The 18,820-nt window shown below is 30.2% G+C and overlaps 1 protein-coding gene across 1 annotated transcript; it reads left to right on the plus strand.

The window, feature by feature from the left end:
- The first annotated feature begins 4,003 nt into the window (after positions 1-4,003).
- Positions 4,004-7,461, plus strand: LOC130982668 (NAC domain-containing protein 37-like). The gene is made up of 4 exons (XM_057906716.1): positions 4,004-4,051; positions 5,461-5,632; positions 5,713-5,984; positions 6,448-7,461. Exons 2-4 carry the CDS (start codon positions 5,476-5,478, stop codon positions 7,123-7,125), a joined length of 1,107 nt encoding a protein of 368 aa, XP_057762699.1. The 5' UTR covers positions 4,004-4,051; positions 5,461-5,475; the 3' UTR covers positions 7,126-7,461.
- Positions 7,462-18,820: the final 11,359 nt, after the last annotated feature.

Below are 18,820 nucleotides of genomic sequence, written 5' to 3' on the forward strand. Positions count from 1 at the left end.
AAAAAAATTAATAAATTAAATTTTGAACTGGTTTAAATATTTTTTTATAAAAAATAACTATAATATTCATATTATAAAAAATAACTAAAATATCCCTATTATATATATATATATATATATATATATATATATATATATATATATATATTGAAAATTATAAATCCTAACTCTATGATGATGGAGAAGAAAAAGGTTGGAATTTAGCATTCTCAAAATTAATATATATAATAAGAGTATTTTAGTCATTTTCTATAATAAGAATATAGTAGTCATTTTTTATAAAAAATAATATTAATTTAAACTAAATCAAAATTTGATTCATTATTTTTTAGTTAAATTAATTTGTCTGATCTAATTTTAACAAGAATAATACGATTTAATTAATTATATATATTAAATTTTAATTATTAAAAAATATTTTAAAAAAAAGACATTTTAGATTTTTTTTTTTATTGGAGTAGCTCCCATAAATATTTACGTTAAAGATGATAATATGCATTATTAAACTTGTTTAAAGTTCGTTTACCAGTCTAAACACGGCGACTAGTGAATTAAACAGTTTATGTAATTAAGGTAACCAATAACGGAGTAGTATAGTATACAAAAAGTATGAAGTAGCACATAAATTTCTCATCATCATCATCACCGAGTTTGAAGGTAGCTAGCTAGCTCAGCTGAAATTAAACCAAACTGATAATGATTAGTCGATTACTGATTACTGCACTCTACTGTGTGCAGATCGAAGATTGTGTGGTTTGAAATTCCATACCACAATAACATGCAATGCATGTGCATATGTCATCAATTCATCAACTGTTCAGATTCACTCTAGTTTCTCTAAGCGTGCGTGCGCCTCCGTCGTCTCTCATCTCTCTTCAATTTGAATCGATAATAATTCAGTACGCATTTCTATTCTTCAAAACTTTCCTTTTTTTATTGAATATTAACTTCATTTTAATATATTACTTTACACTCTACTTTCTTTATTTCTTACTGATCATTGTTCCACTAAAATTATGATAGAAATGTTTAGAAAGCACACTTTTTTAAAAGGATTTATTTTCTTTATATAGATCACTTGTCAAAATGACTATCACATTATATTGAATTCATTTTCTTATAGAATACAATATCGTTTTCTAATAAGCTGTATGTATCAACTGTTTTTTGCTTAATTAACCCACACCAATTAATTAGTAATGCAATTATTTGAGTAGTAATTTGCTTAAACTATGTAGTGATTAATTACATTAATTTGGGATTATTGTCGCCAAACGCAATTAATAATGATTAGAAGATGTTGGATCTTGTTGAAGATTATGGCATGGTGGACACCACTTTGAATAAACATGCCTCACTGGTCACTACTAGTTCAATATCAACGTCTAGCATGTCACTTTCTGTTAATTCCTCTCTAGAAGGCCTCATTGGCGTTATGCATATGCAAATGAAAAGACCAATAATAATTATTATTGCAACTTAATTACATTTGAAGCTATCAACACCTCTCAACTACACACCCGTCTCTGTTCTGGAGGTTCAACTGAACAAGCCTATGATAAAAAAGATCTTCCTCTTCTTGCATTCGCCCAAATGGTCCATTCATCTTTGCCTCTCACCAAAACGTATATAGAATATCATCATCATAATAATATCAATAATTATGCATTTATATATAAACCAATACAATAGTAGTGTATATATATTACCAAAAAGTGCCACTACTGCTTCTATAGTATGACGTTGCCGACAATACATCTATTTTCTTTCTTTAATTATTCCTCGTTCTTATTCTTAGGGGTATATGTGTTATTAGTTAGTTTAATTCCTTGAGTTGTTTAAGTAGCAAGAGGTGCCAATTGATCATGGTGCAACCACTAATTTCCATGCATATCAAATGCTCTCTGGCTAGTTAATTAGTCTCTCAAGCACTAATTAACACGTTCCTATGTTGTGACTGATAAATTAATCACAAATAATATTAATATATTTTAAGAGCGGAAAAGAATTATGATTTGAAGTAGAATTCCGTTGGAGGACCAAAGAAAGTGGGGTAATGAATGGCATGGCCTAAGTAGGAAAACAATGTTTACATATAAGTTATGTATGTTTTTGTCTTTTTCTTTGTTTATCTTCTACGTAAAGTTGAGAGACAAATGCACCAACTCGTGACTTACACGTTGATTGATCGCACTGTTGTTGCTCAACTTACGTTTTCTCTACCTCCTTTTCTCATAGTTCCTTCCCCAAAATACTTGTCTACGAATCATTCCCACACCGTAGTTTATACTTTCATATAGGGTATTAAGCATAATCTCATTTTGTTATCCTACCATTAAGCCCATAATTAACATAAAGTGTTAGCTATGAGCCTATGTTTGAGAAATTTAATTAACAAATTACATAACTATGTTATCCTAATTAACATGCCACGGACACCTTAGCTTACTGGACAACCTTAATTAGCTGCTTCCACATAAGAAGAAAATGTATTTGTGATGAAACATTAAAAAAAAAAAAAAGAAAGAAAGAAAACTAACCCTAACCTATTTCTCACGTGGAAAATTATTTTTTCTGACAAATGACAATAATATTGTTTCTTCAATTCATTGTGAAGTTATGAAGCTGCTTATTATTAAGATAAAGCATCGTCACTCGAACTCCAAATACCAGATGTTGAAATATCTTTGAGTATTTTTACAGTATATTTAAATTGACATTAATTAATATGAAATATACCAAGTTGGATTAATCAAATTTTTAATAATATTCGTTTACATATTTGTTCAACTATATAATTGTGTAATTATTCTTTATTGTTTGTGAATCCCTCATTATTTCTTAGATATTTGAGATGTTTAAAACTTATAATCAATTCGATTCTTGAATCTTTAAATTCTCACTATTATTATGTATGCTGAAATTTTCATTATTAGTAAAGAACTAATTTTTATCTGTACTAGCCAGGATTAGTAAAAAATAGATTAAAATATTTCATTGTTAATAAAGAATTTTTATTATTTTTGGTTAATATTTGATGAATCTTAAATTTTAAGACCTAAATTATAATAATATAAAAATAAAATATTGATAAAAAAATATTGACTAACATTAATAAAAATATTAAATTTTTAATATTTTTCTTATAAATATAACAATAAGTACAAAATATTGTGATTGTTTTCGTCTAACAAATGCACCATTTTTAATAAATGGTATAAATAATTTGTGCAGCAAATTTGATTATTGTAGAAAATATTTAAATAATAAGTAATGCTATATATTAAAGTCATTTTATGAATTAAGTTTAATTAAATTAAATAATAAAATTTAAAATAATATTATTAGTCATAATTAATTTTTATTATATTAGATCAATTTGATTGGATTTAGTTAACAAAAATATTTGAATAATGTGTAGTATTATTACTTAAAAAATATATTTAAAAAACTAGATATAAAATTTGAATGATAGAAAATTATTTTTTCATTTTGTAACTTTTAGTCATCATTCACCTAAATTGAAAGTAACGGAAAAAATTAATTTAACATAAAATTACTAAATTCAAAAATAAAAAAGTCTCATTCTTCAAAACATCTCGTAAAACAAAATTGTACCCAAATCTGATTATTTCTAACCTTTTTTTTTTAATATTTCTTTAGATATTTGGTATACTTTATGAAGCAAAAATAATGTTTCAGAAAATTGATGAAAAATGGGATTTATTTTATGAAAGATTGATTGTTGTGGGAGGATAAAAGACACAAGGTTGGGAAATAGAGAAAGGAGAGAGGAAAAAGGTAGAAAGAAGGGAAGGGAAAGGGAAGGAGAAAAGAAACAAAAAGAAAAGAAAAAGGAATGTTAAGTGGGTGGTATAGGCAATGACGTCACCTACTGGGGGGACAACCATCAACCCATGCGCATTTCAGCGGTCCTTCTTTCTTCTTTCTTTTATTTATATTCTCCATTCTCTCACTCCTAACTGAATCTCTCTCTCTTCCTCTTCCATTTCCATCTCCTTCTTCTTCAACCCTACTTACATACATTCAGGTGAGCTTATATTCTTACTATTATTCTTCTATCTGCATCTATCTCTAATTAACTATTCATATGTAGCTTACAATGGCGCCATCTTATCTTAGCTTCCATGCATAGATACATGTTCCCACGCAACACCATGAATGTAGTATATATCATTCGTCATAATACAATTGCAGCTCCAAAACTACCACTAGTACGCAGTTTTCATCGTACGATCATGAATGGATCCGATTATCTTTCTTTCCAGAAACTTCCTTCTTCGCTCCAATTTCACCTAATAACTAATCACGAGGGTTTTGTAATAGAAATAGAAGTACTGGAAATTAGAAAGTAGAAGAAAGAGTGAAGGTGCAAAACATAGGGCACAGGCACATACATACATTCCCCTTAAAGTTGTGTATTTTTGGGGTGAGCACCACACCACATTCTCAAAGTCAGATATGTGCCATGAAAATTCTCGACAAGCAGACAATAAAGTCAGAGTCCCCAGTTTCCCCATTCAGAACACTCTCTACTCTTCATTCTTTAATTTCTCTCCTTCAAACGTCTTTTTCTTCTTTATATTATCTCCTCCTACAAACTACGGCAGGCAGGCAGGCCTTGATCCAATACAACGGTAAACGCCCGCGCGTGCCCCCATTCCTCATAACGTCACTCATATACTATACTCTTTTCTTTAATTTAACTATACCTAGCTACTATATACTAATCACTAGTAATCAGATGCCTCTACAGCTCTATTACTATTTGTTTTTCCCTTGCTTAAGCTTCAAATTAGAACTCTTATTATATTGTTTCCTAAAAAAGTTGGTTTTGTTTGCTTATGGTTTAGTTTGGTTTGGTTTACCCATATTATTAGTTATTTTAATAAGGTGAAGTGATTATAAGTGAAAATAGATACATAATTATTAATAGTAATGTGGGAATGGGGAACCCCGTTCTTGAAGAATGATTCCCTCCATTCACTAACACAAGACAACATCATTAGCACAAGCCTCTACCTGTCCGTTTCTCACCCTCTCTTGCATAACACATACACTAGTAGTGCCTAAGCCCTCAACTCCTTCTTCTCATGGTTTTTATCAAAATACATTTATACCAAACCCTCATCATTTGCTTCTCTCTCAACCGGGGCCAGCAGCGAACAAAAATCATTATTGTTTTCTGAATTTATGGACTATTGTTAAATAACACGCGCTTATATTTTATTTATCCCTTTTGGTATGACTAGTGTTGCTCACCACCAAATGACCCTATCATTATCTCTCATAACACTTGTCACCTTCTTCTATTAATTACCTCATTCCTTATTATTTTTTTAACTTTTTAGTCTCACTTCATCACTATTCATTCGTCTTTGGTTATTATTTATACATGATGATGAACAAGTTATGTGGTGTGTGGTGAATTTGATGCAGAAGTAGTACAAGTAGATGGAATCATCGTGTGTCCCACCTGGGTTTCGGTTCCACCCAACGGATGAAGAGCTTGTTGGTTATTATCTGAGGAAGAAAGTGGCATCTCAGAAGATAGACCTTGACGTTATCAGAGAGATCGATCTCTATCGTATTGAACCCTGGGATCTCCAAGGTACACATACATATACATGCATATGATATGACAGTGAAAATTGATGACATGATTAACTAGATCTGAACGTGTAAGTGCAGAGAGATGTAGGATCGGGTATGAAGAGCAGAACGAGTGGTACTTCTTCAGCCACAAAGACAAGAAGTATCCGACGGGGACTCGAACGAACAGGGCCACCATGGCGGGGTTCTGGAAGGCCACGGGAAGAGACAAGGCGGTGTACGACAAGGCGAAGCTGATCGGGATGAGGAAGACTCTGGTCTTCTACAAAGGGAGAGCCCCTAACGGCCAGAAAACAGACTGGATCATGCACGAGTACAGACTTGAATCCGATGAAAACGGACCCCCTCAGGCAAGCCTTCTAGATTGTTCTATTAGATCTAATTAATAACTAGTTTGTTGTTATGTTACTCATTAATTTTGCTTTTTTGAGTAGATTTGTATTATGTGTATGTATGTTGAGGAAGCTAAGGGACGTACAAGCTTTCTTGGCACACTACTTTCTCATCTCCCAACAACAAGTCAAAAGTCTCACTTCTTTCAACACCGATATAATTGAACGTTTTCTCTTTTCCTTTTCTGCTACACCCTTTTTCTTACCATTTTTCATTGTCAAACGTTAACAAATTAAAGCTAAAGGAGAACCACTACCAACATTCATAACATCATCATCATCTTTAACTTGGTCAACTCAAAGTCTCCAACATAACAACAAAAAGGAAAAACAAAGTCCACAATTCTTTTATATATTAATAACTTTGGAGCTTTGAATTGAAATCTCAAATTTGTTGTTGCATGCATGCATATATATGCAGGAGGAAGGGTGGGTTGTTTGTAGAGCATTCAAGAAAAGGACGACAAACGGGCAAACGAAGACTATGGAAGGATGGGATTCAAGCTACTTGTACGAGGAAACAAGCGGCGGCGGTGGCGGCACGGTTGTTGAGTCAATTGAGCAGCTGCTCTCAAGGCAGAGTCATCATCATCATCATCATCAAAGCAGCTTCATGTGCAAGCAAGAAATAGAGAACATGCATGCAAATATAGCAGCAGAGCAATTTGTACAGCTTCCACAGCTTGAGAGCCCAAGTTTGCCGCTAGTTAAGAGGCCAACAACAACAACAAGCACAATGGCACTAGTCTCAGAAAGCAACGAAGAGCATAACATGTTATCTTCCAATAGCACGAAAAAAGTAGTGACTGATTGGAGGGATCTTGATAAGTTTGTGGCATCTCAACTGAGTCATGGAGGAGACAATAGTAGGCACGAAACTGAAACCGATGATGCAGCAGTGCTGCCAAGCTTTATGGATAATAACAACCATGACAACAATGGTAGCATCTCGGACATGTCATTGCTGCAGCTTCTGCAGAGTAGTAGTAGTAGTAATAGTAGGGTCAACAATGAAGGGAACAGGTTGATGATGAGCATGAGCCCCTTTCTAAACACAAGCTCTGACTGTGATATTGGGATATGCGTCTTCGAAAATTAAATTATTAATCATGTCTTGCTTTGCGTGCATGGAGAACAATATATATATAGCTAGCTCTTAGTTTCTTACAATTTCAATTCCATCACTGCTGATGGATGCTTACACATACTACATGCTACTCCTATATTTTTGCATAAATATCTCAATGTGTGGAAGCTAAGAATGAAGAACAATGCGTGTGCGTGTATGTGTTTGTGTGCAAATAGAGATGCATGCGTCAACCTGGCTCTACAATCTAGATAATGGGCCTTTAATTTTAATTTCCCTTTTTAATATATATATTACTTATTATTATTATTATGATAAGAGATCAGACAGAGAGAGATGTATGTGTGGCACACTCTACAATCTCTTCTACCAAAATTTGAATGCATGTATTCTTTAATTTCTGCCTCAAAACAAACCTTACTTGTTATATGCTCCTCTCTCTTTTATATCTCTGTAAAATTATTTTCTACATACATAACATTTTCAATTTCTTTGACTAGGTCTTTGCCCGGCCCGCAGTAGTGAATTAATAACACAGACTGGTTACTGTTAATTACTTACTAATTGAACTATTAATATAAATAGGTTATTAGGTTATAATTAAGAACTGTGTTGTTTAAATAAGTATACATAGAGTTGAGTATAAAAAGCAGAAGAGCTTTCTTTAAAAGCTTTTTATTCAATGAAATGTGGGATAGGTTACATCATATAATATTTTTTCGGTTTTTATTCAATGTATTTTGCTTCTTCTACTTAATTATTCTAATAAAAAGAACTAAAAAAAAGTATTTCTAAATTGACATTTACCTAACTACTTGATTAGAGGAAGGAAAAACTAGACAAGATTATCCTATAAAATTTGAAATTGGTCAAATATTTCTCCACCTCTGATGATGATCACATCAGTCTAACTCCTTAATGCATGAAACTGAACGTGATCATGAAAAATTACTTCAAATAAATTAGTAAATTAAACCATCATTTTGTCCCAAGAAGTTTACTTGTCAAACAAAATGTTTTTTTTTTTTGGAAAGAAATAAATGATAATGTGGTCCTTTAAGATAAAGATTAACTTCTTTTTGACAAAATAAACATTTTTTTGTTTTTGTAATTGACAACTAATTTGTGTATATATTTAATTTAATTCTACAAAAACAAAATTATATTTACAAAATATCGTATAAAAATTTTATCCCTAGAATTTACAAAATATTTGTACTTTGTATATCTAAAATTCTTCATTTCATATACGTGTATTTCTTATTAGCTCTAGCTTTAATATTTATATCTCCTTAATTTTATATTGTTTTTATATAGTAAAAAGTTAACATGCAGATATTTTTATGATTAGTTAAAAATTATTAATTAAATGATAATTTAATTAAATATTAAATTATTTAATAATTTTTAACGATTAATTTTAGATGAAAATAAATATATGTGAATCTCTACTTTTTGGCACAGTATTAACTTAAAATTTTTTATATAAAGCATGTCTACCTTATGTAAGAACTTGTTAAGTTGGTATCTATAACTAAAAAAAAAAATATTTGCACAGGCTAAACTAAGGCAAGTAATAATCAACATTCATCATATTTCATACTTTTTTTTTTATTCCGTTCCGTAAGGAGAGCAGACACTCATAAAGTGTTTTACCTAAGAGAGCCGATTAATCGATATGTATGTTTGGCATGCAATGAAATTATGTAGGCATTTAAAACCCTTCCATTTGTGTGTAAAATTCTTATGAAATAAATTACTTCATACTTTAGTTGATGATAGAATAACACATGCATGTAGTTATACTTTTACTTGAAGGGTTGCTGTGCCCATATATACTAGAGTAATTATTTCATGAGCAAAGCCAACGACAACAACAAACCATAGGCTGAGGATGGATGCGTGCGTTGTTATTATTTATTTATTGGGAGGCATTTTGATAAAGATGTTTAAAACATCTTTTTTTAAATATATTTTTTAATAATTAAAATTTAACACATATAATTAATTAAATTGTATTATTTTTGTTAAAATTAAATTAAATAAATTAATTTGATCGAAAAAATGGTGAATCAAATATTGAATTTGTCTAAATTAATATTATTTTTATAAAAAATAACTATAATATTCCTATTATAAAAAATAATTAAAATACTCTTATTATATATTAATTTTAAAAATTTTAAATTATAGCATTTTTCTTCTCTGCCATTATATAGTTAGGATTTAGAATTTTTAAAAAGAATATATATATATATATATATATATATATATATATATATAATAGAGGTATTTTAGTTATTTTTTATAATAAAAATATTATACTTATTTTTTATAAAAAATATTAATTTAAATTAATTTAAAATTTAATTTATTAATTTTTTAGTTAAATTAATTTATTCAATTTAATTTTAATAAAAAATAATATAATTTAATCGATTATATATGTTAAATTTTAATTGTTAAAAAATATTTTTAAAAAAAATATTTTTGACATTTTTAACTAACTAGCTCTCTTATTTATTTATTTGAACAGGATGTTTTTCTATTTCAATTCTTAGTGATGTCAATTCAAGTATTATTTTAGCAATGTGTTGCTAATGGTTAGCGGCTCAAAATCATATTTATACAGAAATTACTTACCAACATAAATATAATTAAAATCATTTTATTTAAAGATAATAATAAAAAATTATTACATAAGTTAACATATTTAATTAAATTGCATGATATAACAATTATTTATATATATTAATCATTATTTGTTATAAAAGTTGTTTTAATAATTTTTATCTAAATAGCCACCTATTTATATTGTTACCACTATATATTATTTCTATACTATATATGAGTAGCACTAAAAACCACGCTGTTGTTGGCCTACAGCCATTATTATTCCTCATTATTAACTACATTTTTGGGAGGTGTGCACTTCTTTTATTTTTATTTCATATATTTATCGTGCATTTTCTTTCCATTCGTATTTTAATTTTTTATTTTAATCTTGACTCATTAGAACATTACATTGTTTGGCATAATTATTGGAAGGCTCGAAGCTAAAGCCTATGCTCCTGCCGCCGTTAGCGGTGATGACCTTGTGTTAGTATAGGCTATTATTCTTTTGAATTTATCATGGTTTCATATATTGATCATCACCATAGGTACGTATAGGATGAATTTAGAGAAAAGATTTCTAAACAATTAAACTCTTGTAATGTGCATGACGAGTTAATACTTAGTTTTGTTCATGAATTTACACGTAAGTTTCAATTTAATTTTTGAAATTTTAATTATTTTTATTTAATTTTTAAACTTTATAAATATATTTTATATTAGTTTTTGAATGATTTTTAATATAAAAATATTAATAAAATATTAATATTGTCACATTAAAACTTAAAAAATAATAAAGTTTTGGTTTTGACATTTAAATAATTTAAAAATGATATCATATCACTTATTTTATTAGGTAAAATTTTAATAAACACTACTTATAATATTATTTTTAGATTATTTGATTGTTAAAATTAAAATGATATCATTTTATAAAATTTAATGTGGCATCCAACTGTTCACGATATTGTTTCGTTAAGGTTTGTACGTTAAAAATTATTTCAAAAACTAACATGAGTTATGTTCGTAAAATTTGAGAACTAAATAAAAGTAATTAAAATTTTAAAGACTAAATTAAAATTCGTATACAAATTTAGAAACCAAATTGAATATTATATGATGTATGACACCTATAAACACTTTTAAGTATTTAAACATCATATATATCTCGTTGACGTAGAGTTAGACATTATTAGACGAAAGATTTGGAACCATTCTGTCCTCCAACTAATATTGAGAGTTATTTTATTAGTGGTTAATACTTTCATAAAAATGTTTTTATTTAAAAATGATAATTTAGACATTGATCCGTATTACAGATAATAATTTCTAACTATTATTTTTAAATGAAAATATTTCATGTTAATAATCATCTTATTCGTTACCCACAGATAAAGGAAAAATAAACTAAAAGTTGTTTCTCCCATTAAATAACTGAAAAGGCATCTATATCGCACTTTTGTTAATCAGATGGGAGTTTAAAAAAAAAAAAAAACTTAATTAGGTTGAGAAATAATAAGAATTGGTAGGTTAGTGTCTATTAGAGAGTAATTCTGTCTTTGTCTGAAAGCATCTATGTTGATTATATTCAAGATCAGGTTGGATTGGTTATTAAAAAATGTATTTAAAAAAAAAAGATATTCTTTAATAAATAAAAATTATTTTATATTTAAATAAGTTTTTTAAAAAAAATTTCAAATATTAAAAATGTCTTTTATTTTTATCTTTTTAAAAGTAAAGTATTATTAGTTTTTAAAAAATTAAATAATTTACCTTTTTAATACAAATATTTTTTAAAAAAACATTTAAATAAATTTTAAATTGAATAAAAATATTTTATTTTTTTAAATATTTTTTTAACTCAAAAATCAATCCAAACTAGTACTAAATTTGCTAGGATTGCTTATTTGTCTACCAAGATTGCTTAAAATGATGCTACGACGTGACAAGCTGTTTGCTTAATTTGATTTTAATGTGTATTTATTTTGCATTACAAATTAAGAGAGTTACTAATGACATGAATATCTCTCTCTCAATATAATAGGTTTAATATGTCTCTCTCTCTCTCCGTATGAATATAACAAGTAAAAATTATTTAATAATTTAATATGTTTAATTAAATTATTATTTAATTTTTTTATTACTTTTATACAAAAATAATTTTATATGAATAGTCACTTATATATTATAACATTTTAACTTATTTTTCTCAAAAGTCAAGAGTTACTGCTTATTTATCCAAAAAAAGGGGAGAAAATTGGTGGCAAGAAAATCAATTATTAATAAATTATGATAATATTTTATGCTACAAGAATGCTACAAAATTACAAAATCTAAGTATTGGGTGTTATTATCCACATTTCATTGCATTTAAATAATTTTTGAGCTATATATCTATTCCATCCTCTCCCAAAAACAACTTTTATGCTACTTTTATTTTAATTTTGATGTGACTTAATTATGAAAATTGAATTACGCTTGTATTACAATGGTAACTAAATGGAGAAACAAAAAAGGAAAGAGTAATGTGAGTTGCATATAGGCATGGTATTGTTGGCTAGAGAGAATGGAGAGGCTGTGATTGTGAATGGCTTTACCCGACAGCTCTCCCTAAAGTCCCACTTTGGCCAACTACCACTTTGCCAACGGAAAAGGACTCATTATAATCCCCCACATTTATCAACCATCACTTCTACAATGAAATCAACATATACATTTTTATTTAACAAGTCTCATGTCTTCAACACATTATTAATAAATTAATTAGGCAGTTTAATTAGCCTTTATGGGTCTTCTTATAATCATCATCATCAATATAAATTAAAAAAAAAAAAAAAGAGAAGAATGGACCATCTACTACTACTCCAAGTTCTCGTAGAACAACACATATAGTTGATAACCAAAAGAGAAACCTAAAGGGAGGGAGGAAAAAGCACCCAAATGAATGTGGGGGAAAAAAAAGTTAAAATTCAAGTCAAGAAGTAGAGGTGAAAAGTAGGACCAATGACACAATAGCAACTAAAAAGCATAAACATAACATAACATAAGATAACATAAGGAATTGAAGGTTCATGAATTAGAAATTGACGGTGGTCATTGGTCAGCATGGAGAGTTTTGGTGGGTCCTTATGTTGTCTAGCATGCGTTATCCGCCATTGCTTCTCTTCAGCATGCTTTGTCTTACCATGCACAAACCTTCTAGTCCCATGCAATTTATATTTCCTTTTTTTTCTCCCTCTATCTTTTTACCTTTCTAGATACCTATACTTCCAAAAGTCTCACTTCTTTATTGTTAAAACCTTCTAATATTTGGATTAAGAAATATGAGAAACCAACATTAATTCAGTCAATTAATTTCAAAATTAACTAATAATTAAAAAAATCCGAAAGCAAAATAGACTAAAACCTACCTTTAATTAGGCAATTTAGTTAAATTGATTTATTATAAAATTGTTTTTTTAAATTGTGGGATTAAGAGGAAGATGGAGAAAGAAGTAAAAAGAATAAAAAAAAATCGATCCTTTGTTAGCTCCTTAATGGAGTTGCAAAATAATAATTGATGTGCAAATAAATTTATAATAGAATCTCTTAGTTTCTTATGTAATAAATAAGCTTGTGGGCAAAATGATTCTTTGATTGTAAAAGACAGATTGTTATTTTGTTTTTGTGCTAACGATATACATCATCTCTGATTTGGAACAGAGATTCATGATCTTTATTCATAAGATTATGATATGATAACAAATATATAGGAGTAGCGGCTACTAGGCTACAACTACAAGGTGGACCAAATGGTCCAATGACCCCATCCATCACTCAGTTTATTCCAACATTTTGCATTTTTCTCTCAACTCTCAATTAAGCTAGTAAGCTACCATCCAGAAAATGAAATAAAAATAAATCGGTATTTGTGTAGTGTGTCGTATTTATCTACCCCACCCTCTTATTAGAGCGGGCACAAATGACAAACCAATTGTCACTTGTCTCTTGTTATCAATTTATTCCCAACCAAAAGATTCATTGTTTCTTTTCTCATTGTCATTATAATATTTATCGTGCATTATTATTGTATATTGTTGATTTTTTTATAATAATTCGTATTTTAAGAATAAGTGAAAACTCAGGTGAAGTGAACCTCACGTGAAGTTGATATTTGAGAATCATTAAATAAAAATTTAGTCAAATTAGTCAAATCATCTAACGGCTCTCAAGTATCAACTTCACGTGAAGTCGACTGCACCTGATCAGTTTCCTGTTAGGAAATTATTTTAATTCCTAACTTGTTTGTGTGCAATACATATATTAATTATAATCACAAATTACGCTATTTCAAATTAAATGACTTATAATAGTGATCTCATTTATTATTATAAATGCTAAATTGAATAAGTCGTTATTACTTTTGGTTTGGAATTAAATGAGAATAAAACCAGATATTATCTTTTGTTCCTTAGATAATTATCTTTTGGATTTTAGATATATTATCTTTTGGACTTTATATATTATTTTATTTGGGCTTAAGGATTTAATGGGTTTCATACTCAAATATAAATAGGCCTTCAGGGTTTTGGTCCCCAATATACCAAAGCCGCCTTTGTTGTTCTTTCCCCATCAAAAGAGTTGCAGTTCAGTCACCTAAGAATACAGAAAGCTTTGGTTGAGGAAGATCGAAAAAACCACAAGATCTAAACTCTTCCGATCATGATTCATGTTTTATGAATTCAGTACGCTTCCGCATCCAGTATTTCCTTTCTTAATAATTTAACATGAATAATCTTTGGGCTAAAGAATTATGAAAAAATTCCAACATTTCCACCTTAAAAATATTATATATATATAAAAAAAATAGTTACTAAATTAATTATTATATATTCACAAATATCATATGTATTATTATTTCAAAAAAATATATATTTCGTATATTTTATACAAATAATTAATTTTTTGTTTGCATCTAGATCAGTTGATATATATATAAAACTAAAGCAGTAGTGTATGTAGAAGCTAACATATAAATATACTAGGTTGGACCAAATGGTCCAATTGAATTAGTATTATGAAATTAACAAAGGACCACTCCCAGAATCAGTTCATTCTACTAGTCGCATTATGGTTGTGATCTTATGTATGTCTTCAGCCACGCACTAATGTATATAAGCCTTGCATATGCAGCATTATATACTTAAAGTTGTTATCTTCTTATTAGCTTGTCTTTGCTGCTGGCTCTATTTGTGTCAGAAATAATTTCAGTGTAAAATAATATACATTTTCATTTCTATATATTCGTTTTTTAAAAGTTAACTTGGAATATTGCTTTATAATTTGGTTCACCTTTTTCTACAAGTAAACAACTAAAATATGATTCATTCTCATAAGTAGATATATTAACATTCATTTTTAATTTAACTTGAGTTTTAATAATTTAATCAATTAAATAATAATTTTTTAAAATGATAGAATTATTAGAAAACTCATCTTTTATAATTTTTATTTATTTTCAAATCACCTATTTAATGATCAGTTCGAACACAGAAAAAAAAAATCTCATGCTGCAGAAATTTTACTTTAAAAAAAATCTTTTTTTTTTATTGAAACAAAACTGCAATAGTTGTGCGACTAGTCTGCCTATTTTTATCAGAACATTTTAAATGATAAATATTCTGGATTAACCTAAGACAAAATGAAAGAACATATATGTTTAGTAGTTACGTACAGATCAAATATTTGTGTCATATACAAATTATAAAATTTTACTACAAGAAATTTAAAAACTGAAAAAGGAATCAGTTAATTTGGCTATAGTAAACTTACTTAAAATACTGTTCGAAAGTATAACATAATGTTATATACCATTGTGGTTTTTCTTCAATGAAAAAACAAAATTTTTTTGAAAATTTTTTTGCATCAATTTAGTTTCAATGGAAGAATTACTGTTGTCTTTTTTTTTTATACCTCTTAGCATTTGATTTTTTCTTTTTTTTTTGGAATTGATTAATAAATCGATGGTTTGGAAAAAAAATAAAAAATTATAAAATAGGAATGTTTTAGAACTCTTGTAATTTAAAAAAAATATTATAGTTAATTAGTTAAATGATCAAAATTTAAGTCAAATTAAGAATTAGTATGTACATTAACTATGATTATACAATTCATTTTATCCAATAGGTCATAGAGAGTAACTAACTCTTTATTTGAGAGAGAATTAGATAAAATTTACCTATATAAAATTTTTTTGGGACTATTAACTTTTAATATTTTTGGTTATCATTTGGCCAACACAAATATTAAATTATTTTTAATAAATAAATTTTACTAATTTATGTATGCAAATGTTAAAAAATTTGGGTGTAAACTTTATTGATTTATATGTGCAAAATTCTAATAAATATAAGTGAAAATTATATGTTTGTTGTATGCAAAATATTTGTAAATATAGGTGTTGTTCCGTTCTGAGTGAACCGAGATGTATGGCCTCTGAGGGGTCACTCGAGTCCTGGGTCGAGCTATACGTCGTCCAGGGGCAGTGCCAGAGGTAGTCCTCAGTCCTTTGAAGCACGGCGGCGGGAGCACTTGCACAAAGTACTCCGACGCTCAAGTAAGTACGTGAGTAATATCAGAATAAGAGAGATAATTTAGAGAGAGTTATGTAACATGTCCCTTATGGGTTGTATGGCATGAGCCTTTATAGGCGAGTGGTTTGTTAGTGAGGGTCTTGTTTGTTCCGATGTATCTAGTAGGAGCCGTTATTAGTATCTTCAACTTGTGCAGAGTCGTGATCTAGTTTGAGTAGTGGATTCTGTTATTGTGGATAGCGGTTAGGAGATAAGAATGACTTAGTCAGGGGTTTTTGTTGTGGTTTGTTTATTTCCGGGCTTTGAGCTCGGTTTCAGTTACAACCTTGCTTCCGAGTATAGCGGGGTACACGTCATAGCCCCCAAGCTCAGTTAGTGTTGTGTAAAGAACGGTGGGCGAGCTTTAATGGACTTGTGTTTGACTTTCCTCTTATGTTGCTAATGTTGTTGGGCCTTTCTTTGTTTGTTTGAAGGAATTTTGAAAGGGTTTTTAATAGACTTTTCTCTTTTGTCTTGGTGAGTCGTGTCACGTTTATTGCGTTTTATTACCGTTTGGGTTTTCCACGTTTTTAGTGGGTGTGAGTTAAGTTATCCACTAAGATAGTGCGCTTGCAATAATCGTTTCCCCTTATTTTGGAATTTATGGTTCGTTGCTTCGTCTTTTTACCGTTTTATCCCTCTCTATGTCTTCGAAAGGTTAGTGCTTCTTCTTCCATTTTTTACTGTTACTGCTGTTGTTTATTCATGGTGGGAGAGAGGGTGAAAGAGAAATTGAAAGTTGTTGAGGTTAAGGAAGATGATCCCTATTACTGGGTTCATGATGATGTTAAAACCCGTTCCTCTTCTTTCACTAGTGTTGAGTCCATTTCCGAGTTGAGGGGTCTGAACCTCGTAAGAGGTGGTTCTGGTGTTACCGTCGAACTCCTTCCTTGTTCCAGCAATGATAGGGTCTGTGAGATGAGAGGTAATTCGGGGTATTTCTTCATGTATACCCCATGCATGATTGAACTTGGTGTGAGGTTTCCCTTTTCTTCTTTCGAGTGTGACGTTCTTACTCAACTTAACTGTGTGCCATCGTAGCTACATCCAAATTCCTGGGCGTTTCTTTGCGCCTTTCAATGTCTAATGGATTACCTTTCGTTCCCTTGCTCATTGTCGTTGTTCTTCTCGCTGTTCCAAGCAAAGGGCGTTCGGAAGGGTTTGTGGGTTTGTCGTAGTAGTTTTCCTGGTCGTTCCCTCTTCCTTCTTTATAAATCTTCTTTTAAAAACTTCAAGTCTCTTTTCGTTAAAGTTCGATCGATTGAGGCTGAGTACCTATTTTATTTAGATGACGAGCTTTTAAAAAGGTTTCCTCTTTTTTGGTGTTCTGAGCGGAGCCAAATCTTTGAGGCTAATGAGCGAAGTGAAGAGGAGGACTCTATTTTAGATTTTCTTGTGAAGAGTTTTGCTGACGAAAAATGTTTGTCGATTTCTGAACATTTGCGTTTGTACGATTCTGGTGATAGTGAGGGCTTAAATGTGTATATAGGTAATGTTTTGTTTTGTTATTGTTTGTGTTGATGTTGTTATACCTTCTAATGGTTTGTCCTGTAGGTGGCCGAGTTCCCCTCTTGGATCCTTCTCGATTTCAATCCTTTATGAATAAGAAAAAGGACAATGTTGCTGATGCCTTGGGAGCTCGGCAGGAAGGTGGCGAGCAGGCTGCCCAGTCTATGGTTCAGCCGGCGTCTTCTTATAAGCAGAGGAGGGATGATACTGATAGGTCTTTGGAGGTTATCTCAGAGGGCGACCAAGAGGCCGTTGGTGGGGGTAGGCTTGCCTTTGATCAGCAAAAGAAGCTGCATGTGTTTATTCCAGGGACTAGCTCTCATTCATTATGGAGTGATCAGTTCAATTTTGCCGAGCTTTCTGATAAGGCGTCTCAGTACCCTGGGGATATGCTGATGACTCGTCGGGTTGGGGTGGAGGCTCTGGGGAAGTTTGTTCAGGTTGATTTTATCTCCTTTTTGGCCTCTTTACCTTTTCTCCTTTTTGTTGTTTTTTTTTTGTTCTTTGCCCTTATGTGGTGTGTTTTCCGCAGATTGTTGCTTCTCGTCTTATGTGTGTTGGCCACACTACCGAGGTTATTGGTGCTGAGCAACAAGAGGCTATGGATAAGGTCTCTGATCTGGAGAAGTTGTACAAGGCGAGGGTTACCGAGTTGGAGAAGTCATTGAACGAAAAAGACGATGCAGTGGTTAGTGCTATAGCAACGACGAAGGAATCCGAGGAGGATGTTGATCGTTTGAGGGATCAAGTTCGGTTGCTACAAGCTGACATTAAGGCCAGTGACATTTCTAAGGAAAAGTTAACTGCGAGGGTTCATGAGCTGGAGGAGGCAGGGATGGAGATGTTCTCTTCTGGTTTTGATTGTGCTGTTAGCCAAATCTCCTTATTGGCCCTTGACTTTGATTGTGATCGTTTGGATGTGACTAATATCGTGATTGATGGGAAGCTGGTTGTGGATGGCACTGTTGAAGAGC

This window comes from Arachis stenosperma, chromosome 5, assembly GCF_014773155.1.
Source record: "Arachis stenosperma cultivar V10309 chromosome 5, arast.V10309.gnm1.PFL2, whole genome shotgun sequence".
Classification (NCBI taxonomy): domain Eukaryota; kingdom Viridiplantae; phylum Streptophyta; class Magnoliopsida; order Fabales; family Fabaceae; genus Arachis; species Arachis stenosperma.